General features: G+C 32.3%; 1 protein-coding gene across 1 annotated transcript; it reads right to left on the bottom strand.

Annotated features, from left to right (window-relative positions):
* Positions 1 to 892: 892 nt before the first annotated feature.
* On the bottom strand, positions 893 to 18,809 carry LOC124360043 (adrenodoxin-like protein 2, mitochondrial). The gene is made up of 4 exons (XM_046813293.1): positions 18,414 to 18,809; positions 7,067 to 7,179; positions 3,943 to 4,075; positions 893 to 1,341 (listed from the first exon to the last, which is right to left on the bottom strand). The coding sequence occupies exons 1-4, from the start codon at positions 18,584 to 18,586 to the stop codon at positions 1,245 to 1,247; spliced, it is 516 nt and encodes a 171-aa protein (XP_046669249.1). The 5' UTR covers positions 18,587 to 18,809; the 3' UTR covers positions 893 to 1,244.
* Between the last annotated feature and the right edge of the window lie 1,973 nt (positions 18,810 to 20,782).

The following is a 20,782-nucleotide window of genomic DNA, read 5'->3' on the forward strand; positions in this document are numbered from 1 at the left end:
GCGACAAAATTTATTAATGCATGTTTCAGACAGTTTATTTTATGATTATGGCAAATGGAATTACTTTTGCTTTCGTTTGCTAGAATGGAACTCTGTTTACATTATTATATATGAGCTTCCAGCTATCATTTTGAACAAACAGTTATTTAGTTTTTGAAAGAAATATCCTCAATTTCTGCAATTAGATGACCCGTTCAGAGTAGAGACAATGTAACTGGTTTGAAAGAGACATTCAATGATTTTTACTTCTGATAAGAATCAGGCCAAATGTATAATTTTGATATTTCACACATATTTACTATTAGCTTTTTAAAGATTTTTGAGAAATATAATTATGGATTTCTTAAACACGAAGCTTTTCCGGGCTAAATCTGTGTTTGCTAATCAGAAAATATAAGGTTTTGTATCTTATAAGATTTCAACCAAATTGTTTTCCAACCCAAGACTTTCAGATGTATAAATAATATTAAGTGAGCTAATGATGGTTAATTTATATTTTGATTGATGGTTTTGAGGTTACTTTAAAATTATAATTCTGGAAAATGGTGCATAGTTGTAAATTAACACTAATATGTCAAATATATATATCCTTCTTGAAAACGAAATTCGTCGAAGTATTAAAGGATTGCACAGTCTTTTTCTTTTATTGTTGTAAGAAGCCTCTGCGCATTTTTTATTCATACAGTGTATAATAAATTTTTTAATTCTTGTTGGCTCAATAATAGGGCGTTATAAAAAATATTTTATGGTAATAACTTGCATCTTTTTCATAACAATATATAAAGATGGTATTTAACATTCAAAAACGTTAAATAACAAGAAGATGAAGCTTAGTAAACAGAAAGAAATTTATAAGTCCAGCTTTTACTGGGACATTAGTTAAAACACAGTATATTTATAAAATATATATATTTATATTACTACAACAGAATGTGATTTTTAACAGAATTTGTTCCTTACCTACTAAGTATAACATTATTTAAATAAATCTTACAATAAAAACTGTTTATAAATTCTGAAACTTAAAAACTTAAATTTCTCTAAACAAATTATAACAATCGTCTTTGGATTTTTTTTAAGTACATATTTAAGAAATTCCAAAAACTTAACTTGGTTTGAGAATACATTGTAAATATTACCCTGCTTCTTGGTAATTTCAAATAATCTCACTTTTAATGCGTACATACTGTGCATCTCACACCACCGTATTTGGTTTAGTCATAGATTAGAACCTGTAAAAGCTGTCATTGACTGGCTCTTGCGTCATTGACTGTCGCCGGAAGTGTCACCTCTGTACCATCCAAGTCCTTTGATAATCTGATCTGACAGCCAAGTCTGGACCTGAGGGAATATTTGGGTAAAAAATATGTTGTTACTATTATAAATATAAGACAATCAAGGAACAATATGATGAAAGGGGAAGGGTGGGAGGGAACTGAGGAGAAAGATAGAAGGGATGTAGTCCTAGTTTATACAATAGTAAATATTATATACATCAAAGCAAAATTTTAAAAAAAGAAAGTAATATTGAGCAATAAGTACTACAAAGATTGTTAGTAAGATTCCTTCACTACAACATTCAGGGTGTAAAAAATAAATTTTCCAAACTGGAGTTGTTTTTAAACAAATTGCACTTTTGCTGTTCAAGTGATACGTCTCAATGAGCACAACATTAATAGACCTAACCAAAATTATCTAAACAAAATAAATATTATATATATCCATCAGCTAAATATAATAAATTAGCTGATGGATTTTTTATGGATGATTCTAAAGGAGGGTCTTGTATTCTACCCAAAACTAATTTAGATATAATTCATAGATCTGATCTTTCCATCTTAAATGAACAATTTGTTTTTGAGGAATCCTTTATTGAAATCAAACCATTTAAATTGTGTACTTGGTTCATAATGGGAACTAAGTAATTGTCATTGAGAAATTTTTTTGCTTTGTATGAACGAATCTTTACCTTTAAAAATTGTCAAGTCAGATAAAGCTAAAAAAATTGAATAACAAAGATTAAAGGATTCCTCATAAAGGAAACATCAATTTCATATATTAGCAAAACAAGTCAAGATTTAATTATTTATATTTAAATTTATAAAGTATGTAAAGAATATTATTAAAAAGGTGTAGCTAAAGCTCATAAAATTATGGCAAATCAAGTTATGTATCTAATGCAAAAAATAAATGGAAAGCTACATGGGCTAATGTTAAAAGAGAGCTTGATGTTCAGAGTAATAAGGATGACAAATTGTTATTAGTGACCTCAAAAACTTGTTGAACTTTTAATTTTTACTGTCATTAATAATTTATCAATTGACTTTCCAAATACGAATTTCATTTTATTTTCTAGTAATACTAGACAACTAGTATGGAAGAATAAATCGTAAGAACCCTAAAAAAATTATTAATGGTAGACTGTTATTAAATCAAACCAAATCAATGTAATTTATTTAATTACAATAATTAAATTTATTAATATTAATACAATTTATTAAATAATAATAATGTCTTGAAATGTAACATGTTTAGCCTAGTTGATTAACATACGTTTTTATGAGTGAACATATAAAAAAAGCAAACTGGAAATTTCATATTAAATAATTAGTAAAACAAACTAAGCTCTTTTAGTCTTGCAATGAAAATATTAGCAGATTCAGTATCTATATTATCTACATGGAAATTGTATACTTTACCTATAAACAATTGATTCTGATATATGATATTGTACTTTGGGATCCATCTCCTAAATTTGAAAAAGTATTTATAGCCCAAAAGGCTGTTCAAGAGCAATTGGTTAGTGCAAACTAGAGAGATCTGCTGACCGCTATTTAAAAAATCTCAAATAATCACATTACCATTATATATATATTTTTAAATTCTTTAACTTATTTCATAAAATCCAAACACCTTTGACTAATACAAAAATCAGCACAATCTATTTTGTTTTTGTGATTTTTTTTACCTTTATCGTAAAAAGAGCTTAAAATTAATAATTTTCGGAAGGGTATTAAAAAACTCTTCAGAAAAAAAGCTTATTACAGTATACATGAAATGTTGAAAGATAGTTTTTCAAACTATAAATAAAACAGTAACTAATCAATTTAAAATATTTAAACATCCCAACCCATGCAATGATTCATTGTTACACCATATTATCCTTTCAGGCTTTGTAATATAAAGATGATTTTATCTTAGTTATACTTTTAGAAACTTCACCATCCAACTATTTGTATTACTTGTGTAACTGTTCAATGACAATGTGCAATCGATACTTTGAATCGATCCAAACGATTAGAGAAATAATATCAAATCACTTTTATAATGTATTATTTAGCAAATTTGATATATTAAACAGAGACACAGGTAAGTAAGTAAGTGCATCCATAGAGGGTAGTTGACATATAACATGAGATTCAAATATGATGCGAGAAAAGGGTTTGGAAGAGGCAGAATAAAGTAATAAGGTTCAAATAAAATTGATTAAATTTTAAACACTAGATAAGATAACAGGAATTGCAAGATGGTAGATGCAAAGCTGAAGACAAAGAGACAGATGAGGGAAATATTTTGTATTGAAATTTCATTTTTAAATAGTGCTAGTGTTCTAGATTACAATATGATATATTGTATTCTTTATACTTATATTTTTGAAAACAAGGATGTACTAAACATTAGTTTTTTATTTTGCTCATGATAGTATATCCTAATTGACGATCTGATCATATGTATTTTAATAATTGGTAAGGAAATTTTCTACCTAAAGAAAATTCATAATAAAATGCTAAAAAATCATTAATATATAATATTAATTATATAACATTAATATCATAAATTTTTTATTTTGCTAAAAAAACATTCTGCTTTTAGATCACACCTTTAAACATACTGTAGATTCTGGATTATTCACATTTTAGAATTTCAAATACATTCACTTACGTATCAGTTACCCCAAATGCCAGGTCAAGCATATCGTTCTCCTCAGTATTAGGTGGATTGGGTATTTTGTCGAAAACATCCTGCTTGAGGATACAGTGACACGTCGAACAAGTCAGGGTTCCTTCACATGCACCTTCAACAGGTAAACATATATTTTAGCTTTAGTTAGAGAAAGTGATTGATAAAAATAAATCATATATATATAAATATATGCACAAGCAGTTACCTACGGCTTATGAGTGAATTATATTTCCAATGCTAATGTTGAGTTTGCCTTCTTCCCGCGATCAAGAAAATATGTTAAACAGTGTATACTAGCTGTTACCCGCGGCTTCGCACACAATCTTTAGAAAAGTCCTTATATTACTTAGTAAAAGCAATTATGCGCGATTAGCCGTGGGTAACAGCTAGTTCGTCAGTACATTCGTAGTATTTTATAACGAAAACTCTTGATTTTCAATAAAATACCAATTACAACCAGATACCCAGTTACCCACGGCTTCGCACACAATTTCCTGCAGAAAAATTGGGACATAGGAGGCATATTTCTTTTGAACGTCCTTTTGTTACCCTTCTGAGATAAATAGTCACTGAAAGATACTCCAAGCTCATGAACTATTTAAGATTTAAATTTTAAAACAGTCTCAATATGCACTTGTGAAATAACTGGAATTTTTCTCTAATATTCTATGATTTTTGTATACAATTGAACTATATTAGCCCAGCGTGGACAGGAGTCAAAAGTCGAATTCATTTGCACACATACGATGTAATAAATGATGGCGCTCAATGTAATTTTGAAACGAAAATAGGCATATATTAGGTACATATTATTACAGTCTAATGATTATGAGCTCCAGATGTTAAACGAAATTGCGTATGGTTTTTATTTTAGGCTTTGCGCGTGTATCACTTCTGGATCGAATTATTTATACTCATATATCCGATGCCATTATTGAGCTTGCTTTGTTGTCTCGATCGAGAGAATATGTATGCACGGAGTTGCAAGGTAGGTTTTATAACATTCTTTATATTTGTAGCCAACATAAGATAGTAATTTTGATATCTGCATTGCTCTTCTGATCAAGCACGAGCATGGTTTATATTAGAAACATATTGCAGTTAAAGGTGAATTTTTACGTAAGATTTGAATTGTATTATCTGGATAGTAAAGTCTATGCTTAACAGTGATTGCAGAAACAGTTGAAACAAAATTTGCTGATTCTCTTAAGCTTACTTTATGCTTTCAAACTATAAATGTAAAGGAAATTTAAAATCGTAATTAAATGATATAAACATATTTGCTTGTCGCATTATATATGTTTACAAAGAACAGCTGATTAAATTTTGAACAGGCTCTTTCACTTAATAACATATGTTTGCTGCAATGCATTTCTTACGGGTATTTCCGTAACTTTTAGAGACCAGTGGGGCGGAATCCTGAATCGGGAACTGGATAAAAAGTATCCTATGTCCTTCTCCCAGTCCTTAGCTACCTCCCTACCAATTTTCAGCCAAATCGGTTCAGCCGTTCTTGAGTTATAAATAGTGTAACTAACACGACTTTCTTTTATATATATAGATTTATGGTAATTGTAATTCACTTTGATGTCTTTTTTTGCGTTTGTGTCATTGCTGAGTTTGCCTCTTTTCTGATCAAGAAAATGTTTATACATACACAGCTCTGAGGACCCTACTTTTGTCAAAAGACAAGTAATTTAGGTTTCATAACAGTCTTTTAAAAGTGAAGGTTAGACAGCATTGTCTCATATCTGCACTGCTAGCAGTTACCCGCTTCTTAGCACGCAGTTTAGTAGGAGTTGCACATGTATGTCCATTGCTGGTGCAAGTGAATTATATTTCCGACGCCAATGTTGAATTTGTCTTGTTGCCACGGTCCAGAAAATACGTCAAAAGAGTTTATATTTATGGCCATTCTAATTTACTTTGTTAGATAATAACATTATTTGATAAAAATGTAGAGCTAAAAGTATATTAACAATAACACTTCGCATTTGTTTCTTTATACATGGAAAAATATAGCTAATATTTTAGAACATTTAGAGCTGGAATTAGTTCAAAAGCACAGTGAACTTTCATCTAGTAGTCTTGCCGACTGCTTCAAAGAGAGTGTTCAGTGTCAAATTCTGACTATCTTATGTTTTGGGGAATTTTGTAAGATAGATAAGTAATTTACTTAATCGCAGAAATCTAAAACACAGTTAAAAAAATTTGTAATCACTATAAATGTAAACAAGTTGAAAATAGTAAATAATGGAATAGTTGATTACATTAGAAATACTCTTTTAATTAATTAACTTTAGAGACCAAGGTGGGATTTTGTCGCTACTTTAAAGACCAATGGTGTGTAGCCCGGAGGGATTTTCCAAATAAGAAAAGGCCTTTATTCATCCCAGGGACCCTAAGAATGTCCATGTCAAATTTCAGCGCAATCGGTTGAATAGTTTATGTGTGAAAGCAAAACAAACAAAGGCATTTTCACATTTATTATATTATTAGGATTAGTTTATATAGATACAGTTTTGAGTAATTGTAACAAAAATAAAATCATCAATATGTAAGGTATGACAAAAAATCAGGTTAATTTTAAAAACACAATAATTTAAGTAACGTTTAATAAATAATGAAAATTACTCCATGATGGTCATTACTGCTCATATTTATAAATTGAATTATGGACAATTTTAAATTTTTTGTAGGCAGAGGTGTCCTGCGAACCATCACAAAATTATAAAAATACCTTTATTATAAAGTGGTCTAACACTCAAGCTTTAAGTTCAACCTGAAATTTATTTTAAAGAAAAATATACATATTAACTTAGCGTCTTCAAATAGTGTTTGGCTATTTAATATATGTCACTATCTCATAATTGCAGTTTATAATGTGCAGCCACTTTGAAAATTTTTATTTTCTAAATTTAATTTGTAACTGCTTAAATTAGTAAATCTAAACCATTCTTGAATCCAACTGAAGACAACAAAAAATTTCATTACAATCTGTCCAACCCTTTAGGAGGTGTTCAGTGACACACAGGCACACAAGAATTTAATATATATAAAGATATAATTGTCATTAATCATGTTCTGTGCAAATGGTTCTTACCAAATCCATCGAAGTCCAAATCATTATTGACAACTAAATCCAAAAGACTCTCTCCTTCTTTGCCTTTGGTTGTTATGCGGTCTCCATTTGCTTTAATGAACGTTATTGTATATCTGCAATTAATAAAAAGCAATTATAAAAATAATACAATAGTAAAGTTCGCAAATAAAGGTCACTGAAAGTGATTATTGACACTCAAAATATACAACTCTGCATCGCTTGGTAGCCAAGTGTTAACATTGTATACTCTAGCTAGTAGTATTAATATAACTCATTCAGCACCAGAGATCACAGTAACAGTAATTAGTGACACTCTCAATATACAACTCTGCATCGCTTAGTAGCCAAAGTGTTAACATTGTATACTATAGCTAGTAGTATTAATATAACTCATTCAGCACCAGAGGTCACAGTAACAGTAATTAGTGACACTCCCAATATACAACTCTGCATCGCTTGGTAGCCAAGTATTAACACTTTTACCGTATCACCGGTCTGTGAGACCGGAAGGGAATTTCATGTTTCTGAAATTGGCACTACTGGTGTTCGGTTGCCCCCTCTACGCTCAGTAGCTGTCAACCGGTCTCTCCTGAGCCGTTTTTGATTGGTTTTAGTTTGTCTAGGGCGTTTGACCTTGAATCAGTCCAGTTATTTTGTGAGCGCTACGGTCTACTGTACCGGACGATACGGTTACTGTAACTATTTCTACCGGTCTGTCATACCGGGTGATACGGTTAAAGTGTGAATAGTTATTACGTGTTTGTATATATTAGTTTTTACGTTTTATTATAACTTGTTATAATCATGAGTGACTGAAATTTTAAGAGTGAACGATGGAAGATTTAACGAGCGACTTTTACAACTCCTACATAACGTTATAACTATGACATAAGGGGATGATAGTGACGATGAACCTGTTGACGATTCGGATGAAGATCCAAATCTATGTAATGTCTGATAACGAACTAGATTAAAGTGAAAGTGATGATAGTTTTGCTGTTGATGAACCCCAACTGGAAGATGAAGATGACATCCACTATAGTGTCGAAAATTATTTGGTTCAGGAATCTGAAGTTGATTTTATTTTGGAGAAAGATGATAGCGTATGGTGCAGAAAGGAGCCACCCAAGCAGCGCAGAACACCTCAACATAACATTTTGAGGGGACCATTACCCGGGCCTACTGCAAGAGCAAGAGCCTTAGGTAATAAATCCACTCATTACAAGATTTGAATTCATAAAACGTCTGACCTTAAAACTTATAAAGCCTCACATGACAAGACGCCTAGAAATTCAAAATTTGCCAAGAGACATTAGACGCGTCATCACGGAGTACATTGGAGAAACAGAAGCTGCAAATCCTAATGAATGTGTTCCTAGTGACAAACTGGAAAAACGGAAGACATCTTCCAAGTGCCCAGCTGCTAAGGAAATAAAAACCAATTACAAATGTATTGTATCAAATGCAGACAACCCATCTGTTTGGAGTGCAGCAGAAAGTTGTACATTTCGTGTGTTCAGAATATCTAAAATCTGTGGATACTTTTTTTGTATGTACTTATGCCTTTTTGTAAGTTTTAATTGTTTTGGTAAAAATGTATGTGTATTTCTGATACTTGTAAATACAGGTTTATACTGTAAGATTATACTATACCAGTATTCTAGAATATTATTTTCCATCCTAAATTCTCCAAATTATTAAATTTTATAAGTTTTTGCAATTGTAAAAATTTAAAAAATATTAATTGTATTTTTTGTTATCAACAGGGAATAATTGTAAATATATTTTGTGTTTAAATCTGAACTAAAAAACAAGAATAGCCCAAAAACAGCAAAAAAACTCCCTCAGGTCTGTGAGACCGGTTGATACTGTAAGTGATTGTAATTTCATGATACCGTAAAAGTGTTAACATTGTATACTATAGCTAGTAGTATTAATATAACGCATTCAACACCAGAGGTCACAGTAACAGTAATTAGTGACACTCTCAATATACAACTCTGCATTGCTTGGTAGCCAAGTGTTAACATTGTATACTATAGCTAGTAGTATTAATATAACTCATTCAGCACCAGAGGTCACAGTAACAGTAATTAGTGACACTCTCAATATACAACTCTGCATCGCTTGGTAGCCAAGTGTTAACATTGTATACTATTTGCTAGTAGTATTAATATAACTCATTCAGCACCAGAGGTCACAGTAACGGTAATTATTAACACTCTCAATATACAACTCTGCATCACTTGGTAGCCAAATTGTTAACATTGTATACTATAGCTAGTAGTATTAATATAACTCATTCAGTAACGGTAATTAGTGACACTCCCAATATACAACTCTGAATCGCTTGGTAGCCAAATTGTTAACATTGTATACTATAGCTAGTAGTATTAATATAACTCATTCAGCACCAGAGGTCACAGTAACAGTAATTAGTGACACTCCCAATATACAACTCTGCATCGCTTGGTAGCCAAGTGTTAACATTGTATACTATTTGCTAGTAGTATTAATATAACTCATTCAGCACCACAGGTCACAGTAACGGTAATTAGTGACACTCTCAATATACAACTCTGCATCGCTTGGTAGCCAAAGTGTTAACATTGTATACTATAGCTAGTGTAGTATTAATATAACTCATTCAGCACCAGAGGTCACAGTAACGGTAATTAGTGACACTCCCAATACACAACTCTGAATCGCTTGATAGCCAAAGTGTTAACATTGTATACTATAGCTAGTAGTATTAATATAACTCATACGGCACCAGACGTCACAGTAAAAGAAATTTGCGACAACGTCTGATCAGTAAAATTGTCAAGACTTTCTAATCTACATCCATTATTTTTGTAGTTCAATTACAATAAAACCCTGGTTAACCGAAAAGGGAGGGCAGTCATTTCGGATTACCAATTTTTCGGTTAAACTAATTACACTTAAAAATAACCTATCAGAATGGATCCGTTTTAGTAGGGAAAATTAATTCAATACAAACGATTTCTGAAATTATACTTAGGGAACGGTGTAGGAGCGGGGGAGATGACCAATAACAGAGATGTATAAGTCAGCCAGCACGGCTGTGACCACTGGGGTGCCTTGGTAGCGCAGTGGTAGTTGGTGAGGGAGTGGAATTGCGAATCATCACATTGTTTGCCCAGTCGGTTTTGTCAGCGAAGCATCAACGCAAGTACAATGTTCTTGCCTTCCGAGAGGTGAAGGATTGGTACAATGTTCTACTGTTGAATAGTAACTATTTTCTATTTTGCTCAGTCATTTATATACACATTATCATTTATGGAACCGTTTCGGTTGACTCGAATTCGGTTAACAGGAGTTTTACTGTAGCTGAAAATTGCAAGCATAATAATTATATAAAAGGTAAAAAGTAACAAGAACATTGATTCTAAAAAAAATATTTATTAAAAATAATTACAAAAACATAACTCTCTACACCAATATCTCTATACATACATAGTGGAAGAGAGGACTTTTTAGTCCTAACTTCGCCTCTATAAAGGCATTTTCATTTCATACAACTTTTGTAGTTTTGAATTACTTGTGACTGTAAACTAAATTGTTAAAAATAACTATGATAGGTTGAGTGTAATTTAGGCCACAATCAAAATATCTTAAACAATCGTAACATCTAGTCACTATAACGAACGACTAGTTATTAATATACAACGTGTTGTACAAGAAAGGGAAATCTCCAAATACAGATTAATTTTGAGAAGTTGTTGGGAAAATTAGATTTATTTATTGCTTAATATCATTGATAATCATGTTGACCATTTAAAGATCACCATGTAAACAAAAACTTTCTGCAACTTACTGGTCACATCTCATCTATTTTTACGAGTAGCTGTATCTTTTTATTTTTTACAATACAATTAATAATTTTTAAACTGTTTGAAGGCTTGAATGACCATTTTACTTGTTACCATAATTACATTACCTTCACAACTGTTGTAATTTAAATACATCTGAAGGTCTTCTTGATAATATAATACTTCGTTATTGTAAGACTTAACAAACTACTAAACAACTAAAATCGATTCGATTAACAAAAACCTTCTTATTTATTGCACTTGGTATTTTACACAATTTATCTCGTTTCTTAAAACCATTGTGAAGTTATTAAAAGTTTAATGGCATTGGCCTACCAAATCATCTGGAGAGATTTGTGTTGTTCGTCCAGGAACACCATGTATAAATATTTGTTTCACTGAATGATGGAAAATGTCCGGAAAAATCCTTTTTCCCTTCACAATGCTTCCATTGTCAAAAATAAACTTCAAACAAAGAATAACCCACTCTAACATTAAACAATCTGAATCTAAATTAAAAGAAACTTATTTTAACTGTGAACTCTTATAATTAATAAAACACCATACTTGAAGCCATAAATTTGATAACACAATAAGAACAAAATTTTGAATTTGCTAATATAATCTACTAATCACAATTCAAAACATGTGATCCATTAGAGAGATTCATAAATTTATAATACGTACTGAACTTTATATACATTAAGTTTATTTAAATGTAGATGTTTCTACCTTATTATATGTACACTATATATTATTATTATATGAAAATACTAAAAAAGTGCAAAATTTAACTGACATGCATTTAAAAAATTTCAAACTGCACGTTTTTGTACATTTTTTAAAACCACAAAAATGAAAATTTGTAAGTATTGTGTAATATAATACTAATTACCCGTGGTTAGTGAGACGTAAGTTGACCTTAGAAAAACTAAGTATAGTCACACTGGGTTACCTGACAAAACAAAACGGCAATACATCCACAATTAATTGTATTAAATTTTCAAATGCAGCATGCAGTCCTTCTTTTTCTTGCCGTGAACTTACGGATGGCATCACCCATACTGATTGCCTTAGTCAGTTGAGCCTCTACTCTACAAAACCCGATGTTTTAAAACCTTATTGTGTCATTGTAGACCACATCACAATCACTCTCTTTCTAAACTTAAAAGCAATATTTCCATACTTGCAATAGTTACAGGAATATTTTTTAAACACTAGCACAGCAATAACAATTTTCCCTTTTTTGATAGCAAAAAGTGGCTGCTTTTTTAGAAAAGAACTTGGAGAATTTTCCAAAGTTTATAGTACATACAAACCTAAGGTTTTGAATTAAATGTTGTAATTTACTAATTCATCTTTTAGATCATCCTGATATTTTAGAACTGTCAGTAGATTTTACTTTTTGTCTTCTTCAGTCATCACCTGGACATGAACAGGACTAAGAAAATCTAATAAATGTTTTAAGTGATTAAAACCTCAAAATTAGGACTTCAATCTAAATATGATAGACATTTCTTTTAAACAACGTTATTGCATCGATATATCAAGTGTTTTCGTCAGTAAAATCTTCAACAACCATCCTTTTACATTTTTCACCTTTTTAGATTATTTGGTTAAGCCAAACAATATTTTCAAGTGTATACAGTTAACAGTAAAACCACTCTACTACAAATAACCAGGTTAAATTACCCCCCTCCCCATCGGCGCACCCCTGCTCATTTGCCAACCTTTAGGTAAAAATGCCATTAGCTATTATTTCAATCTTATGTTTCTACTTTAAACTAATTTTATTTAGTTATTTCATATACAGGGTGTTCTGAAAAAAGGTGCCCATAAGTCAGGGCGTGATTCCTCACATCAAAATAAGAAAAAAAGGTCTAATTAAACATAGGTCCGAAAAATGCTTAGTTACCAAGTTATACAGGGTGAAAGATTTCGTCTGAATTTCAGTTCCCCTGCTGCAACGAAGCCCTACGGGTATTTGTTGGCTGTTAATTAAGATGTACAATTTAGCGTTACTTTATGTAAAATGAACTGAAAAAAATTGAATAAAAACCGTTTCCAGACCTGTAGCTACAGTAATTTTTAAGATATGTGACGAAATACGGCGAAACTTGGTCCCGAAAAACAAGTTACATTTAGGTCTGAAGCAGATTACTATGTTAAATGTACAATAAACACAAAATATTTTTTCACGGTACTTGTAGAAAATTTAATTTCGAAGAGAGAGATGTAAAATAAGTCTATAATAGACAAACGCAAACTTTAAAAAATAAATCCTTAATTACATACAAAACGCATGAAAAATAGACAAAATCTGTTAAGCTCTCTACAAATGTAATATTGAAATTAAAACAGCTGTTTTATTAAAATATTTGATTTGAGAAACAAAATAATTTCTATTTAAAACATATGTTTTAACAATGTAACATTGTTTATAATAATTTAAATAAACATTACAAGCAGCTATTTTTCCATTGCTCATTAAGTGCGTGTGTTGATCTGTACTTTAATACAAGTTAGTGCGAGTGCCGTTGAAGTTAATTTTTGATAGCTAATAATATCTTATTCATCATGGCAGGTAATATGAATATTATGTACACTAATGGTGAAAATGGCAGACATGCATTTAATGTACGGTCTTGCACATTGCAACAGTCGTCAGGCTAGACGACTCGTATCAGGAAACATTTTCCTCATAGACAGTTTACCGACTCATAAAATGTTTTCTTCCATTCATAGAAGGCTAAGCGAGACGGGAACCTTTAAATCGGGAAAAGTTGGTAGATCAGGACGGCCACGTACAACGTGTACAGCTGAATTAGAGGAGGGCGTGTTGGACGAAATAGAGAATCATCCTGGAAGAAGTACTAGAGAACTAGCCTTGGATTTCGGTGTTAGTAATTCAATTGTCTGGAAGATTTTACACGAGCAGCAGTTGCATTTCTTATCACTATCAAAGGGTCCAGGCTCTTTTGCCTCGAGATTACTTTCCTCGTGTTCAGCTATGCCAATGGCTTATCCAAAGGTGCAGAAAATCCACATTTTTTTAAATTACATTATCTTTACTGATGAAGCAAAAATTTTCAAGAATGGCTATTTCTTAACACCCACAATACTCACATGTGGGCAATTGAAAATCCACGTGCTATTTCAGAGAACCGTCACCAATATCAGTTTTCTATAAACGTATGGGCTGCTATTTCTGGGTGATAAAATTTTTATTAGTTTTTTACCTGATACGCTCAATGGTGAAAATTATTTACATTTCTTGACGACTAATCTGAATGAAGTTACTCGAAGATGTGCCACTATACACACGCAACAACATGTGGTTCATGCAGGATGGAGCTCCAGCTCATTACACATTACAAGTAAGAGAATTTTAAATGAAGCATATCCAAACAGATGGATTGGTCGAGGAGCCCCAGTAGCATGGCCTGCAAGGTCACCTGACCTCAATCCTCTAGACTTTTTCTTATGGGGACATTTAAAGACGCTTGTCTACGACTCGCCTGTGGATACCATAGAAGAGTTGCGAATAAGGATTGTTAACGGGATTCAAAGGATACGTGAGACACCTGGGATCTTCGAAAGAGTTCGGCAGTCTATGAGAAGACGCGGCTGGATGCTTGTATTTTGAATGAGGGAAACATTTTGAACATCTACTGTGACGTGGTTTAGTTTTTTAGGACAAGTGTAAACTTTTTTGTTGAATGATAATTCAGATAACTTTTTTATGTATGATAATGTATGATTGTTAAAAAATATTTACTTGATAAAAAATAATAGTAACTCATTAATTTGTTTTAATAAAAAACAGCTGTTTTAATTTCAATATTACATTTTGGTAGAGAGCTTAACAGATTTTGTCTATTTTTTCATGCGGTTTTGTATGTAATTAAGGATTATTTTTTTTAAAGTTTGCGTTTGTCTATTATAGACTTATTTTACATCTTTCTCTTCGAAATTAAATTTTCTACAAGTACCAGTGAAAAAATATTTTGTGTTTATTGTACATTTAACATAGTAAATCTGCTTCAAACCTAAATGTAACTTGTTTTTCGGGACCAAGTTCGCGTATTTCGTCACATATCTTAAAAAATTACTGTAGCTACAGGTCTGGAAACGGTTTTATTCAATTTTTTCAGTTCATTTTACATAAAGTGTACGCTAAATTGTACATCTTAATTAACAGCCAAACAAATACCCGTAGGGCTTCGTTGCAGCAGGGGAACTGAAATTCAGACGAAATCTTTCACCCTGTATAACTTTGGTAACTAAGCATTTTCGGACCTATGTTAATTAGACCTTTTTTTCTTATTTTGATGTGAGGAATCACGCCCTGAACTTATGGGCACCTTTTTTCAGAACACCCTGTATATATATATAGTTTTGTTTTTAATAAATTTTAATTCAAAAGTTCAAAAAATAGTAACATTGAATAAATTACGGTTCATATTAATTAAGTTTTAATTTGCTATTAAAGGAAAATGTATTTTAAGTTTTTATTCAACTATTGCCACTACAAATTAATTTTTTGCTAAAGACAAGTTTGTTTTAAAAGTACAGCTAAGCAATACTGATTTTTGCAATAGTCTACAACATTAATTAAGCACATAGATTTAAACCCATTATTTGATCACTTTATTCTGGTGCAATGATAACTTCATAACTAAGTTTAAACATTAATAAGAACCACACACCAACACCATATGCTAATCCACTTTTAACCTCATTCTAAACCCTCTCTAGGAAAGAAGAGATTTTCATTTGTGTCGCTCTTGTCTCGTGACCAAAGACAAACATGTTTGTCTTCGGTTACAGAAACTGGCAATGTAGTGTTGCATGTCCAGATAGGATATGCTTATATTTCACCATATGTTTATGTCCGTTATCGTTTAAGTAAGACAGCATACCGGTCACCCAGCTATAAATAGGCATTACCTTTTCACTGACCACGTCAGTAGTTGTGCCACAAGCCTAAATTGTCTTGTTCTCCTCAGAAACGTATCAATACGTTAAATGAATGTCATAACTAAACTCTCAAACATTATGGCCACAAGTGCAATGTGTTATTTGTGTCACAAGGTGTCAAACACTTGTTTACACTGTTTTGTATGTTATATTTGATAAAAATACATAGCCTAGACAGTTCTTTATTTATCATTAAATCCTTACTTTTGAAGATGTAAAAATAGTAGAACTATATTGTAATTTGAAAAAAGTATAAACATAATTTAGTTTGACTTTTGGTTTCAGTAGTTTTAGATAGTCATGAATATCAACGATTCGATAGTTGTGGTGGCTGCTATTTTGTAGCCAGGAATCATTCCTAAAAATCTGAATTATCCAAAAGCTTCTACAGGGCAAGAAATTCCATGTGGTCTCCTACATGCGTGAGAGGGGAACTGCAGCTGGCAAGGAGGGGGAAGCAGTGGCGGAGGAGAGCCGGCTCACAGACTGAGCTTGCGACTTTCCCCTCCACTTCACATGACCAGTAGGCTATTGGACATCGTCTGCCTGAGGACCACATGAAATCTCTCTGCCTGTACATCTTCCGTTTTGGTCCTGAGTTGAAGTCCAAGTTTGCTTCTCACTTTTAACTACGATTTAGTGTTTCTCAGTAGTTTAAATTTACCAGGAGGGATGTAGAGGACTTTTCTCCCTGAAATTCTGCTTTACCTTATAAGTATTTAGAGTCAATTAAAACTAGTTTAAAGCCATTCCAAATTGTAACAAAATTTTAACACAGATGTTTACACATTCTTAATATTTCTTTCTTTTATTTTTAATAGTACTGAATAAAATATAAGGTTTATACACTGTAACCCCCCACCCCCAATAATGCTCCCTAAAAGCAATTCCTGGGTACATCCTGACACGAGCAGAATTCAAAGGACTGGACTGTGGTCATTTATGTACGATAATAACTGGGTTGTTGAATCATATACGGCGTAAAGTAAACAAAGACAGGCCCGTCTGCTTCAATGCATTGCAGTACACAGCTCTGATCCAAATGGTCAATATTTAAAATAATATAACTGATTGTTCACTTTAACACTTCTGGGAAAAAACTAAATGTATAGCTTTGTATTGGCTCCTCCCTTAGTTACATTTAACTGGCTTGACAGACTTATCACAAGCAGCTGTATAATTACTGTAATATAGTTTATAGAAGCAGATGATGTTCATTTCATTAAGTTTTTTATCCTGTCAAGTATGGCAGCTACACCTAAGTACACATTATGTAGCATATTTCATGTGAAGATGAGAGAGAACTCAACTGGAAAATTAAACTATGATATAAGGGATAAAGCAGTGGTGAACCCTCAGTCTCTCAAGGTTTGCCCATTTCCCATGATCCATTTTTTTTAATTTAGCAGATGTGCAATAGTAAATATATGTATATACAGGGTGAGTCAGAAATATGGTAAAATATTTTAAGACGTGATTGTAGAGCTAAAAATAAGAAAAAAATGTCAAATAAAGGTAGGTCCTGAAACGCTCCATTAGTGAGTAATGGCTGGCGAAAGATTTTGCTTTGTTTTCAGTTCACCTGGTGAAATTAAGTGATTCTGAAATGTTTTGTTCTTACTTCTTAACTCAAATAAGGTGGATTTATAAGGAAATTCACATGAAAAATCAAATAAAACCACTCTAGAGGTTGTAGTGTGAACAGTTTTTAAGAAAAAGTAGGTATGAAATTTGCCAAAAATGTTATAACAAAAATAATGTCTTAAATGTTTGATGACCAATAACATTGTTAAATGACCAATAAACAAATTGTTTTTCCTAATACAGATTGTAGAGAATTTAATTCTGAAAACAACTATAATAAGCAAAGTTAACTAAATGTGTAAAAAAGTTATGAAATTGACTCCTCACGTATTACACTACACAGCAAACTTTTGCTGTTTTATAATAAGGAATGAGTATCTGATTGGTAACAGGTGGTAATAATTAATCGTTTAAACAACAGCTGTTTAAACATTTTTAAATAATAAATAATCAGCTGGGTATTTATTATTAGATGACATATGTCACCTCATTGTTGAAGAAAACAACAAACTGTATAGATACTGTGTGTTTGTGTTAAGTATTTTAACCAGTTATTTTCATCCATTTATTAGTGATTTTGTGTTTCATTTATTAAAAATGGAAGGTAATATTCATGTGTATGTATTCATTGTCTTCAGGACAAAATTTCCTGCAATTTGGCTATTCAGAATTTTGAATATGTGTAGTATTTCAAATACATGTGGACAGTCAGCAAAACCTCACAAAACGGTTATGCATTTTACAAAATGTGATGGACACTCGAAGGGTTAAACATAAAACTTGTTAGAAGTTACAAAATGGTGAAAATTTACCTGCCACCAGAGATTCATGTAAATGGCAGCTTCAGGGTTAAAACTTAATGTATGCTAAATATTACAAGTAGTAGGTTTAGTTTATTGAGGTTACCCCAGAAGACAAAATAGGATAGGTAGTCTAATATAAAAACTCACTCATTTTGCGACTTCAGCAGAAGACTTGTATAAAATGATTTACTTTTCACTAGACCTACAAAAGAAAATTGTTCTAACAACTTTTCACAGTAAGCTGATCGTAAAACCCTACTTTTGTAGGTTATCTTAGAGAAACTATTCCAAATACACTTCTTTACAAATGTACTTGTCATTTTAGTGTCCTTAATTATATTACGTAATTTCTAATAATTTCAATGCATACACAACTTGCGCGATAGTTACAACAGTACATCACAGATAAATAACAGTAACTAACACAGCTGACCTACTTCTAATCAATTCTTCTCCCGCCCTGGGCTGGTACCAAATTAAATATAGATGTGTCGTTCCCGTTCGGTGATAACTCGTTCAATCCTAACGGATCACCCAGGTGAACTAATGATCCGAACCATGGCGTTTCAAAAGATTAGTTCACTTTTCCATGACATGTAATTATTAACCTGTGGAAGACTTGTTGCTTAACAGGTTGCAGCAGATCCCCAAAATCGTGCAGCTGTTCAGCTGGTCCTTCGCTCAGTCGTTCTTTCGTTCACTGTTCACCCGACCGATTAAGAATAAAACCGTTACCGTAAGATTTGGGAAGAGAGCCTGGGTATTGTAAAAGTGGCGGAAACGGTACTTCGGGATTATACCGACCACACCAGTATGAAGAACACAAAAATATAAATTTATAGAAACAAACACGATAGAACGAAAAACAACTCTTTAATTACAAACTTACAACGATTATCAATTGTTAATGGGGTCAGATTCCGTTATTCACTGTTATCTTATCTTTCTCGAGAATCCCGATTACGGCAGGCCGCGCGGCATCACATGATTATTTAAGTTTTTTGCACGGTACATAATTGCCTTTCCATTACAATTCAATTTATATTTCTGATCAGCCCCTCTAGCATTTGATATTTTACTGATAGGTACTATCTCGAGGGATGTTTTTCTTTTGTTGACATCAGCGCGGGGCAGAAGGTGCTGCCGAAGCCCGCGCTGATGGCCGGAGGCACTCGCATTTTGGGTGGCGGAGTGTGATCAAGAATAAAAACAATTTTTGTGTGTTTTTTTCAATAAAGAGTTTAGTTTTTGTTTGGTAATGTTTGTTTTTGTTGAATTTTTGTGTTTGGAGAAATGTAGGGGTAAAACACGGAAGTACAACAAAGCGACGCACCAGCTGAACGGGCGGCGAGACTGCAATCACGTTATCTACTAGACCGCTCGACTTTGACCTCTATCTGAGGATGGGGAGGGGTTTGCGATAAGACAATTCCTGTTTTATACTGACGAAATATTGTTCTACGCTAATCTAGTAATCAGTAGAAGCAAAATGTCAAATAACGATTCATGGCTGGGTGTGGTCGGTATAATCCCAAAGTACCGCGGAAACTAAATCGGTTCTTTTGTAAAATATGTTGTTAGGGACTTACACAAATTTATTATTTTCAAACGAGCTATGTGTGAGTTTGATTTTTAATAATTTCTTTAAAACATTTGAAAGCAAATTATCTAACTTATGATAACTCAAAGGCGTATCAATCAAGTCAATCGTTCATAAAGTATTAATATTTAAAATAGTACAGTATGATGCGATCAATATTTTGTATCAATGTATTGCAGTGCAGTAGGTGTTAACAAAGAGGAAGTGTTTGTTTTAATTACCGTAATAATTTGTTAACTCTGATAGGCCGAAACGTCCTCCAATATATACTACTAGCTTAGTGACAGGAAAGTTGTGTGATTTTACTCTCAATGTTTCACATAATCGTTTTGCAGTTTCCTTTACTAACAAGGTGCAGAAAACACTTAATCAAAATTCCAAGTTAGCATTGTTCTTTATGTCATAATACATTTCGGTGTTAACATTTTTGTGCAAGTACTTTTACAGGGACCTAACAATATGTTGTTTAAAGGTTATCACGGCTATTTTTCTAATTCAAATATTGTGAACAATTCCTCTTTTAGCCGGATTGTGAACAAAGAGAATGTTAATGAAGGGAAAAATAAAAATCAATATCAAACCGTAACAAAAGGAAATAAGAGGCTATTACATGAAAATCTACACTGGAAGTGACTAGCCTACTAACATTAAACTTTACAACAGTTTTGAGGTGCTTATAGCAGCCGTTATCATCGATGAAGATTCTACTAAAAAGGGGACACAAGAGAAGACAACCCGCCTTCCATTGTTTTCCGGTATTACCTGATACAAGAGGTATGGTTCATATCAATCAGTAATGTTATTCCAAGCGACCACTAAAGTTATAAATTCAATAATAGAAACAGAATTAAAATAAACACGACAACAATTGAAGTGTACAAGTCATTAGTCAGGTATTTAACTGAACAAAAGGCAA

Source organism: Homalodisca vitripennis, chromosome 4 (genome assembly GCF_021130785.1).
Source record: "Homalodisca vitripennis isolate AUS2020 chromosome 4, UT_GWSS_2.1, whole genome shotgun sequence".
Lineage (NCBI taxonomy): Eukaryota > Metazoa > Arthropoda > Insecta > Hemiptera > Cicadellidae > Homalodisca > Homalodisca vitripennis.

Bases quoted from the DNA above. Each gene is read 5' to 3' on its own strand.
- LOC124360043 (XM_046813293.1), bottom strand. From the start codon at position 18,586: ATGACAAGTACATTTGTAAAGAAGTGTATTTGGAATAGTTTCTCTAAG. The intron at 7,180-18,413 runs GTGAGTTTTTAT...TATTAATTGCAG, and splicing joins CTGCTGAAGTCGCAAAATGA to ATATACAATAACGTTCATTA. The intron at 1,342-3,942 runs GTAAGTGAATGT...ATATTCCCTCAG, and splicing joins GCATTTGGGGTAACTGATAC to GTCCAGACTTGGCTGTCAGA.